The 18467-nt window shown below is 43.2% G+C and overlaps 1 protein-coding gene across 1 annotated transcript; it reads left to right on the top strand.

Annotated features, from left to right (window-relative positions):
* The first annotated feature begins 12911 nt into the window (after positions 1-12911).
* On the top strand, positions 12912-13463 carry MSGN1 (mesogenin 1). Its single transcript, XM_044290899.1, has one exon. The coding sequence runs from the start codon at positions 12912-12914 to the stop codon at positions 13461-13463; it is 552 nt and encodes a 183-aa protein (XP_044146834.1).
* The last annotated feature ends 5004 nt before the right edge of the window (positions 13464-18467 follow it).

Below are 18467 nucleotides of genomic sequence, written 5' to 3'. Positions count from 1 at the left end.
TTCCGAAAAGAGCCGAGCCAGCGCGCTCAGCTATATCCAGAACACCACGCATGCACGGCCACCTCTCCATTCAGTTCTATGGGAGTCCTGGAAATAGACAACACTCAGCTATTTTTGGAACACCCATAGAAGAGAATGATGAGCTCAACGCACAAGCAAGGCCACCTCTTCATTCACTTCTATGGGAGTTTTTGGCACTCCTATAGAAGTGAATGGAGGGTAACCGAACTTAAGCGGTGCACCCTTGTTCACTTTGGGGACACCTTTCTAGAGATAGGTGTGGGTTCCAGAGGTTATCTGTAGAAAAGGGGCCCCCAAAGTGCATAAGGGCACACTGCTCAAGTGCCGTCACCCTCCTTTCACTTCTATGGGAGTGCCGAAAACTCCCATAGAAGTTAATGAAGATGTGGCCTTGCTTGTGCATTGCGCTCACCATTCACTTCTATGGGTGTTCCAAAAATAGCCGAGAGTTGCCTATTTTCAGAACTCCCATAGAAGTGAATGGAGAGGTGGCCGTGCATGCGCAGTGTGTTCTCCAATCACTTCTATGGGAGTTCTGGAAATGACCGAGAGCGCTTGTTAGGCTCTTTTCGGAACTCCCATACAGGTGATTGGAGGGTGACTGCTCTTGAGCGGTGGGCCCTCGTTCACTTTTGGGGGCCCCTTTCTTGAGATGACCTCTGAGACCCACACCTATCTGATATTGGTGGCATATCCTTACAATATGCCGCCAATGTGTGAGATGGGCCAACCCCTTTAACTCTGGAATGTCTTCTTTCCTGTGTTTGTCATATTTCTTAAAGAATACCTCCACTTCTCACTACATTTCCTAGTTTAAATCTACATAAAACTTTAAGATATTATCCAGAAGGTAAAAATATATATTTTCCCCCCATCAACAGCGCCACTCTTGTCTGTAGGTTATGTCTGGTATTGCAGCTCAACTGCATTCAAGTAAATATGGACAACCTGTAATACCGTCATATAGAAGAAACCGCAGCACTCTCCTGTCTTCAATTTAGTGGAATTTATTTCACCAGCAAAAAAAAAAAAATGCGACGTTTCGACCGTAAAGGTCTTTCTCAAGCAAGAAGAAAGACCTTTACGGTCGAAACGTCGCATTTTTTTTTTGCTGGTGAAATAAATTCCACTGAATTGAAGACAGGAGAGTGCTGCGTTTCTTCTATATGACGCATCCAAGGGGGAACTTCTGACTGGCTCCCAACACGGCTGGCACCACCACAAGATAAGACTTTAATTTTTCGTTGTGCTGCTATACGCATTTTTTCCTATGATTTACTCAACCTGTAATACCGGTGGCAACCCCTGTACAAGAGTGGTGATTTTTCTATTAAAAAAAAACACACTTTTTTTTATGAGTCTGGTGCAAATTTTTCAGATATTTTTGCAATAATATTGTATTGATTTTTATTTGTTTTCTTTCTTTTTACATACTTATAGCTTCTTTCAGAATTCTGCTGGTTGCCCTGACAGCGGTGTATGTGTGCTCCGTCATCGGACATACCTGTGGTCCTCAACTCCAGTCCTCAGGGCCCAGCTGCCAGTCATGTTTTCAGGATTTCCTTAGTATTGGGCATTGATATAATTAGTGTCCATGCATCAGGACATACCACAGGTATTCATTCTGTGGGATATTCCTAAATCCTGACCGGCAAGTGGGCCCTGAGGACTGGAGTTGGGGAACCCTGCTCTAAGCTCCTATATGTCTGCTTTCTGCAGATTTTTATATTTTGCTTTGTATGTGAACAGAGATGAAAGCGTCACATTTCTCAAAACCAGTGCAATGTATATAAAATGCTTCCTTAATATGTTATGCATACTTAAAGCTGTAAAATGTCATTGAAAAGTAGAGTTTTAAATATTTTTCAGCTCCACTGGTCAATCGGTGATCTCTGGACGCTGTCATTTTTAAATAATTGAAATTAATTAAAATCATGTCTGTCCGATTCTATCTTGTCGCAAAAAACACACATTTTGTCGTCCAGGATTGCTTTTATCGTTGCAACAGCCCCACGCTTGTCCAGTGGATGTATCTGGTATTACAACTCTCAACCCTATTAACTTGAATGTGCATGAATTGCATGTGAAAACTGATGGCCCTACATTAGAAAAGCATGGCTGCTTTTTTCCCCAACGGTGGCACAACACCTGTCCTCTGGCTGTTTTGGTACGGCGTCTTGGCTCCATTGACATCAATGTATTGGAGTTGCAATACCAGGACACAACAGGTGGTCAGGTGTGGTGCTGTTTCTGCAAGTTTCCATGTTCTTCTAATCCCAAGATTGCTCTCCATACATTGTGTTGCATGATGCTTTTTTGAGAATCGTGTGCAAAGAAATATATCCATAAGGAAACATCTTGCAAGTTGTAAGCAAGTCGTGCACATGGCAGAGCAATTTATACTGGAGGTGTTGCGCGCGCGCAGCGATACAGTTGTAATTGGAGTCTTTGCACGTGGTCACTTGACAGTGTCCCCCCTTGTAGAGCTAGGATCTGTTCTTCTCCAGGTCCAGTTCTCTAACAGAGCCATGTGGTACCTCACCGAATACACCATGCAAAGGAACATGCCGAAATATGTGACTGGAGGTCCAATATGGGCTTAGGTTTCTGTGGGTGCCATATTATAAATTCATAATACACCCATGTGCCTGAGCCTTCTAGGTCAGGGGTACAAGGGCCAGTCCACTATATGGAAATCTCTTTACTCATCTTAAGAAAGTGTGCCTATAGGGTGAACCAAGGCAGAAGGGTTGCTGCTGTATGACACATTAATGGCAATGCATTGATAAGATTTAAAGGGTATTCTGGGATTTTATTGATTGATGGCCCATTCTCAGGATAGGCTATCAATATCTGATTGTCAGGGGTCTGACACCCCACCCGATCAGCTGTTCCATTATAGTTCCTGAACGAGATGGCTCCATCCATTGTGTAGTGGATGGAGCTGGTCACTTCAATGGGAGCATAGCTGCAGTAACCAACTCTGTCTACTACACCATGGATGGCGCTGTGTTGCTCCAGCACCAGAAGTACTCTGGAACAGCTGATCCCCGGAGTACCAGCCAAACAGATGCCCCAGAGTACCTCTTGTGTTGGAACTCCGAAGGTTGCTAGGTGGCCGTTGAAGATTTAAACTGAGCACGTGCGACCAGCTCAGTGAGACGGACAAAAAAAATGAAGAAAAGAACAAACAGCAGGTGGCGCTATACATATGCTGTTTATCGAAACGCTCACTGGCTATAATCCGTTTTTAATTACATGCAATTACAAAAATATTCAGATCCAGATGCTGGATCCCCCCTTAATAGTAAAATCCTGCAATGATCTCTTTAATAAACTAGTACACACAAAAAGTGATGCCATTGCAGGACATCGCCAGTCTTCTAGCCTGCAGTGCCTGCTGAGATCATGGCTGTGTGGCGTTGCCCAGTGCCATGCTCTGCAGTGTAGTGTGCCAGCCCTGGTGAGGAGCAGATCTGCAATGTTTTTCTTGTCGTTTTGTCACTGAGCTGTGAGACGCTAAGTGGATGCACAGGTTGTGAGGAGGCCTCGCTTCCTGCACAGCAGAGTGTAAAACAGGCCATCACTTTTATGGGTTTTGACACTAGCACTTGGGCTCGAACGGAGTCTATGAGCCCTGGGAGCCTTTTATCTGGGGATGTGGTGCTGGGGAACAGCACCTTCGCAGACATGAAAAGGCAGGATCCAGCCGGACACTTCCACCTTCCTTTTTTAAATTTTTATCCGCATTTTTTTTTGTTTTGTAACCGGTGTTTATAATCTGCATCCTGATATGTGTTCCCTGTCTCGGGTGTGAATCCACGACCTACGGCGCCCCTGTATTACTAGACCTGGTTATGTCGCCATTTAGATTTTAAAAAATGTGAGCACCTGTCTTGCTGTATGAGAATTTGCTGCCCAGAGTTATCCCCCTCATTCTTCAATAATGTATTACAGATGTAGCAGAGTTGAATTTGTTGCAATAGTCAGTCTAGATCAGGCCCAAATAAGTGACCCCCTCAATTTAGTAATTATCACCTGTCCTGCATACCATATGAACAGCGCACTAGTCTCTCCCCAGCACATACAGCAATTGGAAATCACTCATATGTGTTTGATTAGGTTCTGTTCACACCTTGTTCGTGTGTATGTGCATTCTATGCCCCAGGAGACACTCCCAGCGCAAGCGCAGAATGAACACACCAATGGAGCAAGGGGGTGCCCATATACATTTTCTTTCTTCTGCTCTGTCCTTAGGCTACTTTTACACTTGCGTTTTTGCTGGATCCGTCAGGGTTCATTATAAACGCTTCCATTACTGATAATACAACTATCTGCATCCGTTATGAACGGATCCGGTGTCCTTACATAGTTGTTAAGGTTGGAAAAAGACAAAAGTCCAACCTGTAATCCCACTATATAGATCCACGGAACAATTTCCTGGAACAATGTCCATCTTCCTTTTAAAAAGGTGTTGGGCCAAAGGTAAAGGGTTCGTAAAACAAGATTTCTATACATTGTCATCAGCCTCAATGTTATTTTGAATTAAAAAGTCATCTAAACCTTTTTTGAAGCCATCTCCTGTATTTGCTGTGACCAGCTCCTGCAGCTATTCCAGAGATTCACAGCCCTTATTGTAAAGAATGCTTGTCGCCTCTGATGACTGAATATTTTTTTCTCCAGGCGTAGGGAGTGGCCCCTTGTTCTTTGAGGGGGTTTAACACAGAAAAGCTTCCCTTGATATTTTTTTGTATGGTCCATTTGTACAGGTTAATCATGTCCCCCCTTAGACGTCTTTTTTCAAGGCTAAACAATTTCAGTTTATTTAATCTTTGGTCATAGCTGAGATCTTCCAGGCCCTTTATGAGTTTAGTTGCTCTCTTTTGCACTTTTTCTAACTCCAGGGCATCCTTATTATGGACTGGTGCCCACTGAGCTGTATATTCCAGCTGAGGCCACACCAATGCTTTTGTATAATGGCAATATTACATCCCTGTCCCGTGAGTCCACACTTGTTTTATTACAAGTCAAAATTCTGTTGGCCTCAGAGGCAGATAACTGGCATTGCATGCTGTTATTTAGTCTATGATCTACTAATACACCCAGATACTTCTCAAAAAGTGACTCTCCCAGTTTTACTCCCCCTAGGACATATGCTGCATGCAGATTATTTGCCCCCAAGTGCATAACTTTACATTTATCTATATTGAAACTCATTTGCCAAGTGGAGGTCCAAACAGTAAGTCAGCTTGTAACTTATTAACATCTTCCATAGACTGTACCGTATTACAAAGTTTGGTGTCATCTGCAAAAATAGAAACGGCACTATTAATCCCATCCTCTATATGATTAATGAATAAGTTAAATAATAGGGGACCCAGCACAGAACCTTGGGGTACACCACTTATAACCCAGGACCATTCAGAGTAGGAATCATTGACCACAACTCTTTGGGTACGATCGTGAAGCCAATTTTCTAATTATATTTTCTAAACCAATAGACCTCAATTTACCCATTAGTCATCAGTGTGGGACAGTATCAAACGCCTTTGCAAAGTCCAAAAACACAATATCGACAGCCTTGCCTCTGTCCAGGCTTTTACTCACCTCCTCATAAAAACATTCCCATACAGTATATTGTATATTATACTTTTTTCTTTTTAGCCAACATTTTGGGGCGCATATATGTTTGTATTTGATTTTTTATACATTTTTATGATGGAGGAAATGCAGAAGAAAAAGCTGGTGTAGTATTACAAGGAATTTTTACTTAAAGGGATTTTCCAAGATTTTGATACTGATGACCTATCCTCTGGCTAGGTCATCAGTATGTGATCGGTGGGGGTCCGAGACCTAGGACCACCGCCTCTTCTAGGCTTACCAAGCACAGTGCCATACATTGTATAGCAGCTGCGCTTGGTATTGCGCCCCGGCCCCATTCACTTAAATGTGAATGAACTGCTCCTAGGCCATGTGACCCATGAATCATGACGTCACTGGCCTAGGTAGAGTGTTTACCAGAGCACAGCGGCCTCTTCAAGCCCCACCGATCACACCGGCCATCTATATCAAAATCCCAGAAAACACCTTTTAATTTTAAATTGTACAGTGTAATGCTTCATTTTCCCTGCAGGGGCACTGCAGGAGGAGTAAGCACTTACTGTTGAGTTCCCCTGCATGTTTCAGCGGATTGTTGGGGGTCCAAATAGGAGGACACCCTGCAATCAGCTTACCAGGAAACTTGTATAGCAAAAAGGGATTGTCCAAGGTGGGCCCATGTCTGGTAAGATTTTTTGCAGACATTGTCATTTAGTGAAAAATTTGCCTGATCCCTGCCACAACGTCGTCAGTAGGTTCAAAATCAGTACATACGGTACTTGGCGATTTGAGTCCTATATGGAATTAGATTTACATGTTAGAGCATTTAATCACAGGATAAACAACGTCACTAAGGGCTCATGCACACAACCATATGTATTTTGCGGTCCGGATAAAATACGGATGATGTCTGTGCATTCCGTATTTTGCAGAACAGCTGGTCCCTAATAGGACATGTACTATTTTTTTGCGGAACAGATATACGGAAACGGAATGCACACTGAGTAACTTCTGTTTTTTTTGCGGACCTATTAATATGAGCGGTCCCACATACGGTCCGCAAAAAAGACGGAACAGACACGGAAAGAAAATGCATTTGTGTGCATGAGCCCTTATTGTTTTATGGACTGGTAACCTAGTAAATGGCTGTTGGTGGCCTCCACGGACACAGCACAATGGAGATTTATCAACAGTAGTGCAAGGAAAAGTGGAGCAGTTGCCCATATCAACCAATAGGGTCCCTGGATTAATTTTTCCAAAGGACCTTTAAACAATTAGAGCCGTATTTTGATTAATTGGTTGCTTATAAAAGCCACTATATATAAGGCAGTGGGGGCAAAATGGTGGAAAAGAAATCCATATTCAGCACCCATTGGTTTACATGAGAGAATTATGGCTGTAACTGGGAATAGGCCCGGGTCGGCATGATGCTGGTGAATAGAGTTTTCATAAATAGAATCCCCTGATGTTTTTTTTATTGCAGCACCATGTAAATTGATGGTTGTCCAGTTCAGAAAACAGTAAATATTAGAGTTCCTCTGTTCAGGAGCCTCATCTCTTGGCCAGAGTAGAGAGTAGATACCAAGAGCGTTCCTCGCTCTAGATGATCTTGCCCTGTCCAACTCGTTGATTTAAATAGGCACTGTGCAATTCTTAATTTTCCCTGTGGTGGAGCTGCATGGATATTGAATACTTACTGTCAGGTTTCCCCACAGATTAGAGCTAATCGCTGCAGGAGGTCACTTTGTGATCGCCTAAGATGGCCATACAATTTAGATCTCTGTTGGCCATCGATTTTTGTGGGTTCGGACGATCATCAGGTATGGTACCTTCTGATTCTTCCCAGATGGTTGATGTTGGGGGAGATACTGTAAGGTTGGTTTTCAACCCCTGATTTAGTCTTGTGGTGTGTTGGCCATCTATTTTTGTGTGTTTAGATGACCATCTAATGGGTATGGTACCTTCTCACTCTTCCCAGATGGTTGATGTTGGGCGAGATTCTGTAAGGTTGGTTTTTAACCCCTGATTCATTTGTTCTTGGGGGGATGTCACTAAGTAGCAAGCTCACCCTTCTCTGTGCTCCCATGGACCCCACTTGTGAACATAGAAAATAGTCCAGCATCTCAGGATCCATAAATCGGGGCTTAATTCCATACATAATCAGTTTTTGCTAAAAGATGCAAACAATACCTATGCGTTTTGGACAACTTCTATGTCAGTACGTTTGCATGATGATGATCCTGAGAGATAACCATCAGCCGATCAAGCATGCGAACACCAGTAATCTCACGTACGGACAGCTTTTTTGTCAGCAGTTGGCCCATTGCAATGTACAGAGCAAAAACTGTTTTCCACACATCTTTATGCCATTTTATTTACATGCGTATGATTGCTAGGCATTAGAAAACATTTATTATATTGCCTAGCATTATACTCCTTTGACTAGAGGTGACTACTCTGGTTCTCTATGGTTCTTTGGAGATCCAGTGATGTCAATATCCAAGAGAATGACTGATACACATAAGTAGCAGAAGGGCGGATTGCCACTAGTCCCCAGTGCTGGGTATTTATATTATATTATAATGTATTATATTAGGATTTATTAATTTTAAAACTGAACTTTTGGTGGACGGGCAAGAAAATCAGTGATGGCATTTTTTCCCCTACCACTTCTACTCTTCATTCATACATTAATACATCTCTTCGTATAATACCAGTTTAGATGCTTTTTCTATATTCGGTATATTCCATGCATCGTTGCCGGAGGCTCCTGAATTTCTGTTGATGCCGGTGAAATTTGATTGCATCTATAATCCTACTTCTGCTGTAGGTCTGTATGTAATGGGATGAATTTCATATATCATGTGCATCACTGGCTCCAACATCTCAGTAATTTCATCATGGATAAAAATATCATTCAGTGAGTTAGTGTGACCCCTGGGTATAATATTTTATGGATTTACAATGCAGCAAATTAACATGGGTCACTCCTTAGAATACAAAGATAGAATTGGTAAAATCATTTTAATAGGATTCTCCAGGACTATAACAGTGATGGCCTATCCTTAGGATGCATATGTTGTGACTATGTGTCTTATGGGTTATACTAGGGGTGTCGGACAGTAGGTGTTAGATAACCTGTAGGTCATCCCTGACTGTGATTGGGTTTATTGTCTGGGTTGTAGATGTTGACATCAATGGCTGATCAATTTGAGAGGCTGACCTTCGATCAGCCCAATGAAGAGGAAGGGTAGGGGTTGCAGCCTGACGGTTCCCCTGCAGTGGACTCCAGAACCCTGTATAGGGGTTAAAGCATAAAGCCCAGGGAGGCCACTTAGATAACGCTATTAGGAGTAGCCACAAGACAAATCTGTTCAAGTGACACAGTGGATCCACATCTGCTATTTGTAACAGAAAAGGGTGCTGAATATTGTTTTGTTTCCTTAGATGTCATCCAGACAGGTGAATTGTCCCTATGTTTAAAGGGGTTATCTGGGAATTTGATATTGATGGCCTGTCCTCAGTATAGGTCATCAATACCAGATAGTCTGGGGTCTGACTCCTGGAACCCCCTCCCATCAGCTGTTTGAAGAGGCTAAGACGCTGATCAGAGCTCCGGTGAGCACTGGCGTCTTCCCAAAGCTTACCAAGTCCAGTGCCGTACATTGCGGCTGTGCTTGGTACTGCCGCTTGAATAGGACTGAGCTGCTTACTAGGCCATGTGACTAATGTACAGTGACATCACTGGCTTAGGAAGAGGCCTAAGTGTTCACTGAGTGTTGCGGCCTCTACAACCAGCTGATCGGTGAGGGTGCGGAGACTCGGACCCAATGGTCCGAGAGAGAGAGAGCATGCAGGTAGGATGCAGGCCTCAGCCTGTTTGAAGTGGACGGAGCAGCATGAGTCCGGTGACTGGGCTGTTGAGCAGGGGCAAGAGGGTAAGTGGCAAGTTCGGACTGCTGGTCCAAAACACGGGAGAGCCAGGTGAGTGCTTAGACAGCCGTGTCTGGCAGGGATGAACTAGCGGTATAACATTCTGATGCTTCATTTCCAGCTATGTGGAAATTATTGTCATATGTATATGTAGTCTGGCTTCTAATATTATTTTTGGTATCTTTGTTCACCCTTGTATTTGGTCTTGTGGACCATTTCCTGTATACACTGATTTAATTGGGGGTGCGGGTTCTAATAAAATACGAGATTGTAAGTGTTGCATTTGATGGACCATAGTCCATTGTTACGAGATTTAATCAATTTTGGCACTTTCCAATGAAGATATATCTATTGTCTGTGGCCATCTTGTCATTTTCAAGTATTTGTAATGAGAGGTGCCATCTCCAGGAATAAAGGCTGGGAAACCAGTACTTAAAGGGAATATCAAGGTATTTTCCTAGGGATAGTTTAAGCTCCTGCCATCCAAAACTTTGTTTACCTGACGTGATCTTGGGTGATGTTATGGAGCTCTAGAGAATACATGATCCCAATGTACAGATTTTTATATAGTTAATGGGATAGGCAGTCTCATGTGTAAGATTGTGTGCTACAGAAGAGGAAGACCAGAGAAGAATTTAAAGACCTCAGAAAGAACTTGAAGACTTCGAAAAGTAAAGTAAAACTTTTGGATGGGAGGCTATCACTATTCTCACAGACAAAGTTCTGTAAAATGATTATCCCTTTTTGACTGGCCCTCTCAATGTTGATACAGTTGTTGCCTTCATGATACTTTCCCTTATAAAAACATTCTGACCAAATGGAAAAAAAATTGTAGACATAAACATAGACTTCACTGCTATCTATATCCAGATATTGTCTTGTTTCCCATGTTCCAGAATCTGATAATCCTCTTATCTCTAATTCCTTTCCTGGGCCCCTGGTGTAAACCACAGTGCTAATTCCAGAAGAAGGCACCAGCATTTACATAATGAATAGCCCTGTGTTATAAATCACTGATTATGGTTGTGTTAGCAACATACTTCTTGCATTCCCATTTTGATATGCAGAGATCAAAGGGCGGCAAATGTAAACTATAAGGCCCTATTAACATGTGTGAGGGACTACTGTCCATTTGTGGCATGTATTTGGAGTCAGGAGGACATTTACCATGTAGATCAACAAAGGTACCAGTATGGGGTGGTAAGGTTGAAGGGGAGGCATACATCTACATAATTCATGACACTTCCATTTCAACAGTTTTGGGAAACCATCAGTGTCTTTTAAGAGACCCCCATAGTTCCACGTATTTGTCTTGAGGTTTCATGCAATGGCATTAGTTATTGGTTGTACATAATCACTGAAAATTATGCCAGTCTGAAACTAGAGCCATGGGTAAATACAGCTCATACATAAGTATGCACATTTTAGAGACGGTAAAAAAATGCCAGAGTCTTCTCATTCCTCTAGAATTACATAATATTTGGGCGCTGTCTTATGTTTATGTTAGGAAATGCTCCTCCAGTATGCATCTAACAGACCCAAGACTGCCTAGATACTTAAGACTATATGGACACCTGGGGAATATGCTTGGCGAACGTGGTGTGAACCCCCCAGAACAGAAAACAGAGTAGCTCTTCTGTTCAGAGACATAACGTTAGGGTCCTTGGACCAATGCAAAATCTGTACCGGGCCTCCCAACTATCATGTGTCAATTATAACATTGGTGACAAAGAGGCCTCCTCGGGCACCAGAGACATCTGTGACTGCTACCTGTAGCTACGCCACTGTATCTGTCTTTATGGGTTGGATAAAGCACTCAGCATACAGTGAGGTTTATGCTGAATTATCATCCTCATAAAGAGAATCCCACCATGTGACTTTGCCTACCTATGGGCCCAGGGGACTGCAAATCAAGCTCTTCAGTATACAACATCGAACATCCACATTCAAGGGATTTATGTACTTGGCCTTCTAAACAATGGACATTAGAAGCCAATTATTAGGTTGCGGTGGTTGAATAGAAGATGGAGGTTCTGTTAGTAACCATAGATGATGGCCTTCATCCATTAAAACTGGTGGAGACACAGTGTTGAGGTGTTGCCCATATCTATTTGCCTTCAGGTTTTATGTTTTTTGTGATTTTTTTTTTTTTTCCGTTGAGCAGTTCTAGAAACATTTCCAATAATCAGTAGAAGGATCATGAACTCCTGCCTAGAAAGAAGGAGAACACAGAAGGTCAACAAGGGGCTCATCATATATACTGGCGTCTGCATTCTTTTCATATATAATCTTCCCATATGGCCTATTCTATATTTATATTCTGGAGGGGTATAGGGGTATACCTATGGGGCTACAAAGGCTGCAGACCCCTACACATCTGATATTGATGACCTATCCAGAGGATAGGCCATCAATATCTAAATCCTGGAAACCCCCTTAAAGTTCCATAATACAATTTGAAATACAGAAACGGCACTACACACCACATTGTTCTGCAACGGGCGGGTAAAGACAGACCAAGCTTCCCCTTCCCAAAATAAGTGCTTTTAGGGGAGAACATGGTCCAGCATAAAGACATATTAGCTCAGTACTCCTTTTTTTCTTTCTATAATATTCCTAATTTATTTTCATTTTAAACTTTTATTATAATTTTTATTATTTTATTACCATTTAATACAGTTTTATGAGCTTTTAGTTATCTCTTGGCCCTGTATGCGATGATATATGTACATCTCTACTGTTGTTTTAGATATTCTGGATGTTTTTGTAGGTATTTTATTCATTTAGCAGCCTGTTATTGAAAATAATCTTTTAACGTTCATAAATGCAAAACTAGAGGCTGTTATGAATGCCTAAAATGCAGCGATAATCACAATTAAATACATGAATAAGAGTTTTATTATAAAGAGTCTCATAAAAACAACCGGTGTAAATTGTGAGTCTATGCAGGGAAGTCCTGAGGTAGTGATAAAATTTCATGGTCCATATTCTACATTTTAGTGTTTTTGGTTTATTTCTCATTGAGCTTGCATTTCATCTTTTTTTGCATTTGCATCCTTAAAATCTATCCGGCTAACCTCTCTCTACTCAGCCAGTCTTGTTTGGTTAAAGACTATTTAGCTGAGGGCTGATAATTCTCCATGAGCGTAAAGTCACACTTCAGGAGTTCATTTTCCATGTTGACACTTTGCTGTCTCCTTTGAACTGTCCCATTTAGACACCCACCTCAGATTTGGCAGGTCTATATAAAAAGGCTTTCCCACCTAGGGAGAACTTAATCACAACAGATCACAGGGAGAAGCTGGCTGTCGTCTGCCACTGTCCAGAACATAGACACATCTCCAGCTTCTGTGCCCACCATGGAGACTATCCACCAGCCGATTATAAAGATGGAGGAGGATTATACCCTATGTTCGGATTCTGACCCTGAATCTGCTTATTTATCCACATCTTGGGACTGGAAACAAAATGCTGAGAACTATTCTCTAAGTCAAACTCCATCTCCACAGAGCTTGTCTCCTACAGCCTCCTTTGAGTCTCCATTCTCTGGTTGTTCACGTCCACCAAGCCTGGAAGAGATACCATATGGAGAAGACATGGTGGCGTACAGGTTGTTGCAATATCCTACTGACTGCCAGCACAATTTGGAAGAGGGCAACGTTGGTCACAACAACAAACGTGGGCAACATAATCCCAGAGCTTTCATGAATGTCCAACGCAGGAGAAAGGCCAGTGAGAGGGAGAAGATGAGGATGAGAGCCATAGCTGAGGCCCTCCATAACCTTCGGAGGAATTTACCACCAGTCTACAGTCAAGGTAGACAACCTCTTACTAAGATCCAGACATTAAAATGCACCATTTCCTACATTGAGGAACTCACCAACCTTCTTAACAACACAAAGGGAACATAATTGCATCGAGACCTGCTTGACCCACCAGTGATGGACACTTCTGGATGGTTGTAATACCAAGCGATAAATGACCAGTGGTAGTGGACATTTGCTTTCTGGTTACTTGGGACTTGGGACAGTCCTTGACCAAAATGAGGAGGACAATGCTCCTGTGTTTCTTATGCCAGATTTTACCACTGGGAATGTTATCGATGCAGGTCAATGCCTGGTTCATTGGACTTGAACATTTGGATACTTTCCTGTAATTTTTTCTTGCCATTTGTTGTCTTTATTCCAATGTTTGTGAAGAGAGAACTCGGTCCAGACAATAACCTCCCCCCTCACCATACATATATACTGTTGAATATTTCAGAAGGTGCTGTATGCGTTATTATTTGTATATAAGGAATAAGTTTGAACACAATTTACCAAATGTATTTATATCTAATTGTGAATCATGAAGTTTCTTAGTTAATAAAACTTGTAGAGTGAGCACTATGTCCATATTGCTTTCTACGTTCTGAATTACATATGCATATGATTGCTAAATATCCTAATTATTATCTGATACTAACTGTAGTTGGGCCTCATTCAGATGGGCGTATTGTGCCTTTCAGCACCATGGACCCCTATAGTGCATTGATGGTGGTTCTCTAGATCTATGGTGGAATCTTGCATCCATATGTACTGTTAAAGGGATTATCCTCTTTTTACTATTGATGACCTGGATACATCATCAATATCAGATCAGCGGGGGGTCCCAAACCCGGCACCCTATCAGCTGTTTGAAGAGAAGCCATCCCATAGAAGTGAATCTTATCTTCAAACAGCTGAATTGTGGGGATGCCGGGAGTCTCACCCTGGTCGATCTCATATTGATGACCTATCCTGAGGACAACCCTTTCAAACATGGGTATACTAAACCATCTGAATGAGGCCTTAAGGTCATATTACCCTAGAAGATTAAGCGGGCAATTGTCAGGAGGGAAGTGTTCCTTCCTCTCAATTGCCTGCTCACTAGAGGAGGAGACTGCTGCTATTGCATGCAGCAATCTCCTCCTCAATATGGGGATGCGTGATTGCCTATGCCATTGCTCGTCTCCATACTGAATCATTGTTTGCCGGTGTAACGTTACATTACCCTACTTCGTGAGATTTCCCTACCTCCTAACTTCCGGTCGCACTGCTAATGACGTGAGGAGGCGTTCCTGAGTTTTGACAATCTGCGCATGCGCAAAAGGACAGTTTATGGAAAATCTCACAGCAGAGTTCAGCTGCACACCAGGACACTGCGCATGCGCCGGAGGGAAATATTACGCCCCGGTGCGCAAGCGCGGCTAACTCCAGAAGATCCATCCGATCTCCGCGCCTGCGCAGTGTGGGGGTAGGGAGATCTCATGGCCATATTTTCTGTTAATTATGGATTTATAAATATATATATATTTATTTAGCTATAAATTTATCCACACTTTGCCTAGGGAGATCTCATGGCCATATTTTCTGTTAAATAAATATTTAACAGAAAATATGGCCATGAGATCTCCCTACCCCCACACTGCGCAGGCGCGGAGATCGGATGGATCTTCTGGAGTTATATTTCCCTACTGAGGCTCTCCGGCACATGCGCAGTGTCCCGGTGTGCAGCTGAACTCCACTGTGAGATTTTTAATAAACTGTCCTTTTGCGCATGCGCAGATCGTCAAAACTTAGGAACGCCTCCTCACGTCATTAGCGGTGCGACCGGAAGTTAGGCGGTAGGGAAATCTCACGAAGTAGGGTAATGTAACGTTACACCGACAGCAGAGCGCCGATTACACTGCACGATCTGCCGCTGGCAAACAATTATTTTTAAATGTTGAAAGACTCTGATTATTAATAGGTGCGGTATTACCCTGCCAGATCATCACTAACGAGCATTCGTATGATCTTAGCAATTATCTGCCAGTGTAATGGGGCCTTTACACAGGATTAATGCATGTAATCAAGGGCCCATGGAGAAGGGAAAAAAGAGGGACCAGTGTCGGACTTGATATATGATCTTGGATGTCTCTACGGAACATGTACATCTTTGTTGCCATCATAGAACGTTTCATGAACCAAGGCATAAGAAATAGTCTCTAGTGACAAGAGTACGGTTGCCACCCGGACGGTATTTTAGTGGCCTTGCCGGTGCCTGTAATTTTTTTCTAGCGGCAATATTAATTGCTGGTATTTCCCCCCCCCCCCCCCCTCGCACACTTGCGTTAATTAAAGAAAAAAATTAATAAACTACCTCGTCCATTTGCTCGCGCTGCGGGGAATGCTCCCTGCTGACTGGATGTTCAGGACAGGACCTGCGACACGTCATCACGCTGGAGCGCAGGTCCTGTCCTGAGCTTCCAGTCAGCGTTCCCAGCAGCGCGAGCAAATAAAGGAGGTGAGTGTTTGTTTGTTTTTTTCCCCAGAAGCAGAGAAGTGGGCACAGATGGGGGGGTATTATTGTAACTGGGGGCACTAAAGAGGGGCAATATTCTAAATGGGGGGGGGGGGGAATTATTCTCACTGGGGACATTATTCTAACTGCGGGAACTTATGGGGGGGCATTATTCACACTGGGGGCACTATTCTAATTGGGGACACTCATGGGAGGCATTATTCTCACTGGAGCATTATTCTTACTGGGGCCACTAATAGGCATTATTCTAACTGGGGGAACTAATGGGGGCATTATTCTAACTTGGGGGCACTAATGGGGTTATTATTTTTACTGGGGGGCACTAATGGGGCCATTACTCTTACTGGGGGGCATTGATTCCGGGATGCACTAATGGGGCCATTACTCTTACTGGGCTCATTGATTCTAGGGTGCACTAATGGGGGCATTACTATTACTGGGGGGAATTAACTGGGGCATTACTATTACAGGGAGCACTAAAGGGGGCAGTATTAATTCTGGGGACGCTAATGGGGGCATTAATAGGGTCATTATTAATGCTGGGGGGCACTAATGGGGGCATTATTCATTCTGGGAAGCACTAATGGGGCATTAATATTAGGGCTCATGCCCATGACTGTGTGGTGGCTGGGCCCGTAAACAGCGGGTCCGCAAAATACAGACCCTGGCCATTCTGGAACCGCATCACGGATGCGGACCTATTCACTTGAATGGGTCCACAATCCAGGAGATACGGTGCAGTGCGGAATGGAGGCACAGATCAGAACCCCACGGAAGCACTATAGAGTGCTTCCATGGGGTTTCTGTCCGTGCCTCCGCACTGCACATGCACTACTTTTTTGCGTGCTGTCGGATGCCGATCGCTGACTCCATTTAAGTGAATGGGTCCACGATCCACATGCGGTAGCCCCACGGTCGGTGCCCATGCATTGCGGTCTGCAGCATGGGCCCGGCCGCCACACAGTGCAAGCCACAGTATGACAGCGACTTAACGCTCCATGTTAAGCCACGCCCCCACAACCACCCCGCCTCTGTATTTTTTGGTGGGAAAGGTGGCAACCCTATTCCAAACTCAGCTCCAAACTGGGTTGCCTTCTGATGTACCTTTACCAATATTCCTTGGGTTCATCAGAGGTTCCTCTGTACTCTGTTGGACAAGTCCAACCCTGAATTGGACAGAAAGGAGGCCATCAAGCATCAGCATTACTGCCCCGGCGTGGGGTTAGGGTTGGTAAGAGCCAGCACCACAAGGGGCCTTATATATGCTATGCAGCACCCTATCTATGATCCCTGTATCACTCCATATCAACTCTACAGTTTATTTTTCCTTCCGTAAAGTTTCCAGACTAAGCAGGCTGTGATGATGCATTAATTAATAAAATAACATAATTAATACATGAAACTCCTCCGGGACAAACCCAATTACTGTTCTCTACTTCTGTTGACATTTTAGCAGCTGTACTACATTAAGATTCAGGTCTGAGGCTATGCCAGGGTGATGTGAGCAATGCTAAACTAATGTGAGGGTCGCACTTGTATCCAGTATAAATAAGCCGGTGCCCGACATTGTCTCAGTCGGTGCAGTAAAAATCTAACACACTTTTATAAGCATTAGGCCTATTAGTCAGCGGGTGAGTTCCTGGATACAGAGGAACTACAAATCCCAAGTCCTGACTTGCTTGGAATTTGTGACACACATCGGTGGTTATGGGCCACCCGGGACTGCATAGAGGAAAAAAATGCTTCAGGATGGGCAAATTTCCTCCGGGCAAAAGCGCCATTTCCAGCTTTTCTCTTGGGGAATTCTTAACGAGTAAATAAAGCTAATTTACTGAAAGGTATAAAATCTCTTTAAAACACATAAAAATAACAAATAATAATTACATTTACTGCAACTGTTAATCTATAAGTAAAATTATATTCAGAAGTGAAGGTATAACACTTTCTGCCTAGGATGACCTCTCCCAGACCCCTGAAGGGCAAACGAGCAATGGTAAACTGTCTACTGTTGGATTAACAGCTCAGGAGCCTTGGTTAAAGCCGGCCATACATATTCAATAGTTGTCAGCCTAACATGAGGGCCGACAACTTTCTCTTCCAACTCAATGGGGTGAGGGGAGAAAGCCACTGCCAGACACTTTTGGCAATCTCCATGGAGAACAAAATGATCAGGCAGAAATATTCCCTTCTCCTGATCCTTCTCTACCCTGGCACCATCTGTCGTGGATGAGTCAGGAGATCCCCACTCTTGATGCTCTCCAAAAGAGAAACAATATAAAATATTGTAATTTGATAGCTGTTAATGGCTAACTAAAATAAATGATGTTATAAGGCAAGCTTTTGAGACTCTGAAGCCGCTTATTTAGGTCAGGAAGGAGAACTATAATTATTTGGAGCCTATATGTTCCACAGCACTGTACACAGATTGTAGTCACTTGTATCAGTTCTTTGATGGGTCTCACAATTTGATCTCCCAATCTTACACAAACACACTGGCGCCCGTTTCATGGGGTGCCAATTAATCATTCATAGGCCTCATAAACATTAGAGGGGTTCTCTGGGATTTACATATTGATCACATAGGATAGGTC

Source organism: Bufo gargarizans, chromosome 4 (assembly GCF_014858855.1).
Source record: "Bufo gargarizans isolate SCDJY-AF-19 chromosome 4, ASM1485885v1, whole genome shotgun sequence".
In the NCBI taxonomy this organism is placed as follows: domain Eukaryota; kingdom Metazoa; phylum Chordata; class Amphibia; order Anura; family Bufonidae; genus Bufo; species Bufo gargarizans.
Note: the sequence above shows the minus strand (reverse complement) of the source record. Positions and strands in the feature narration are given on the sequence as shown.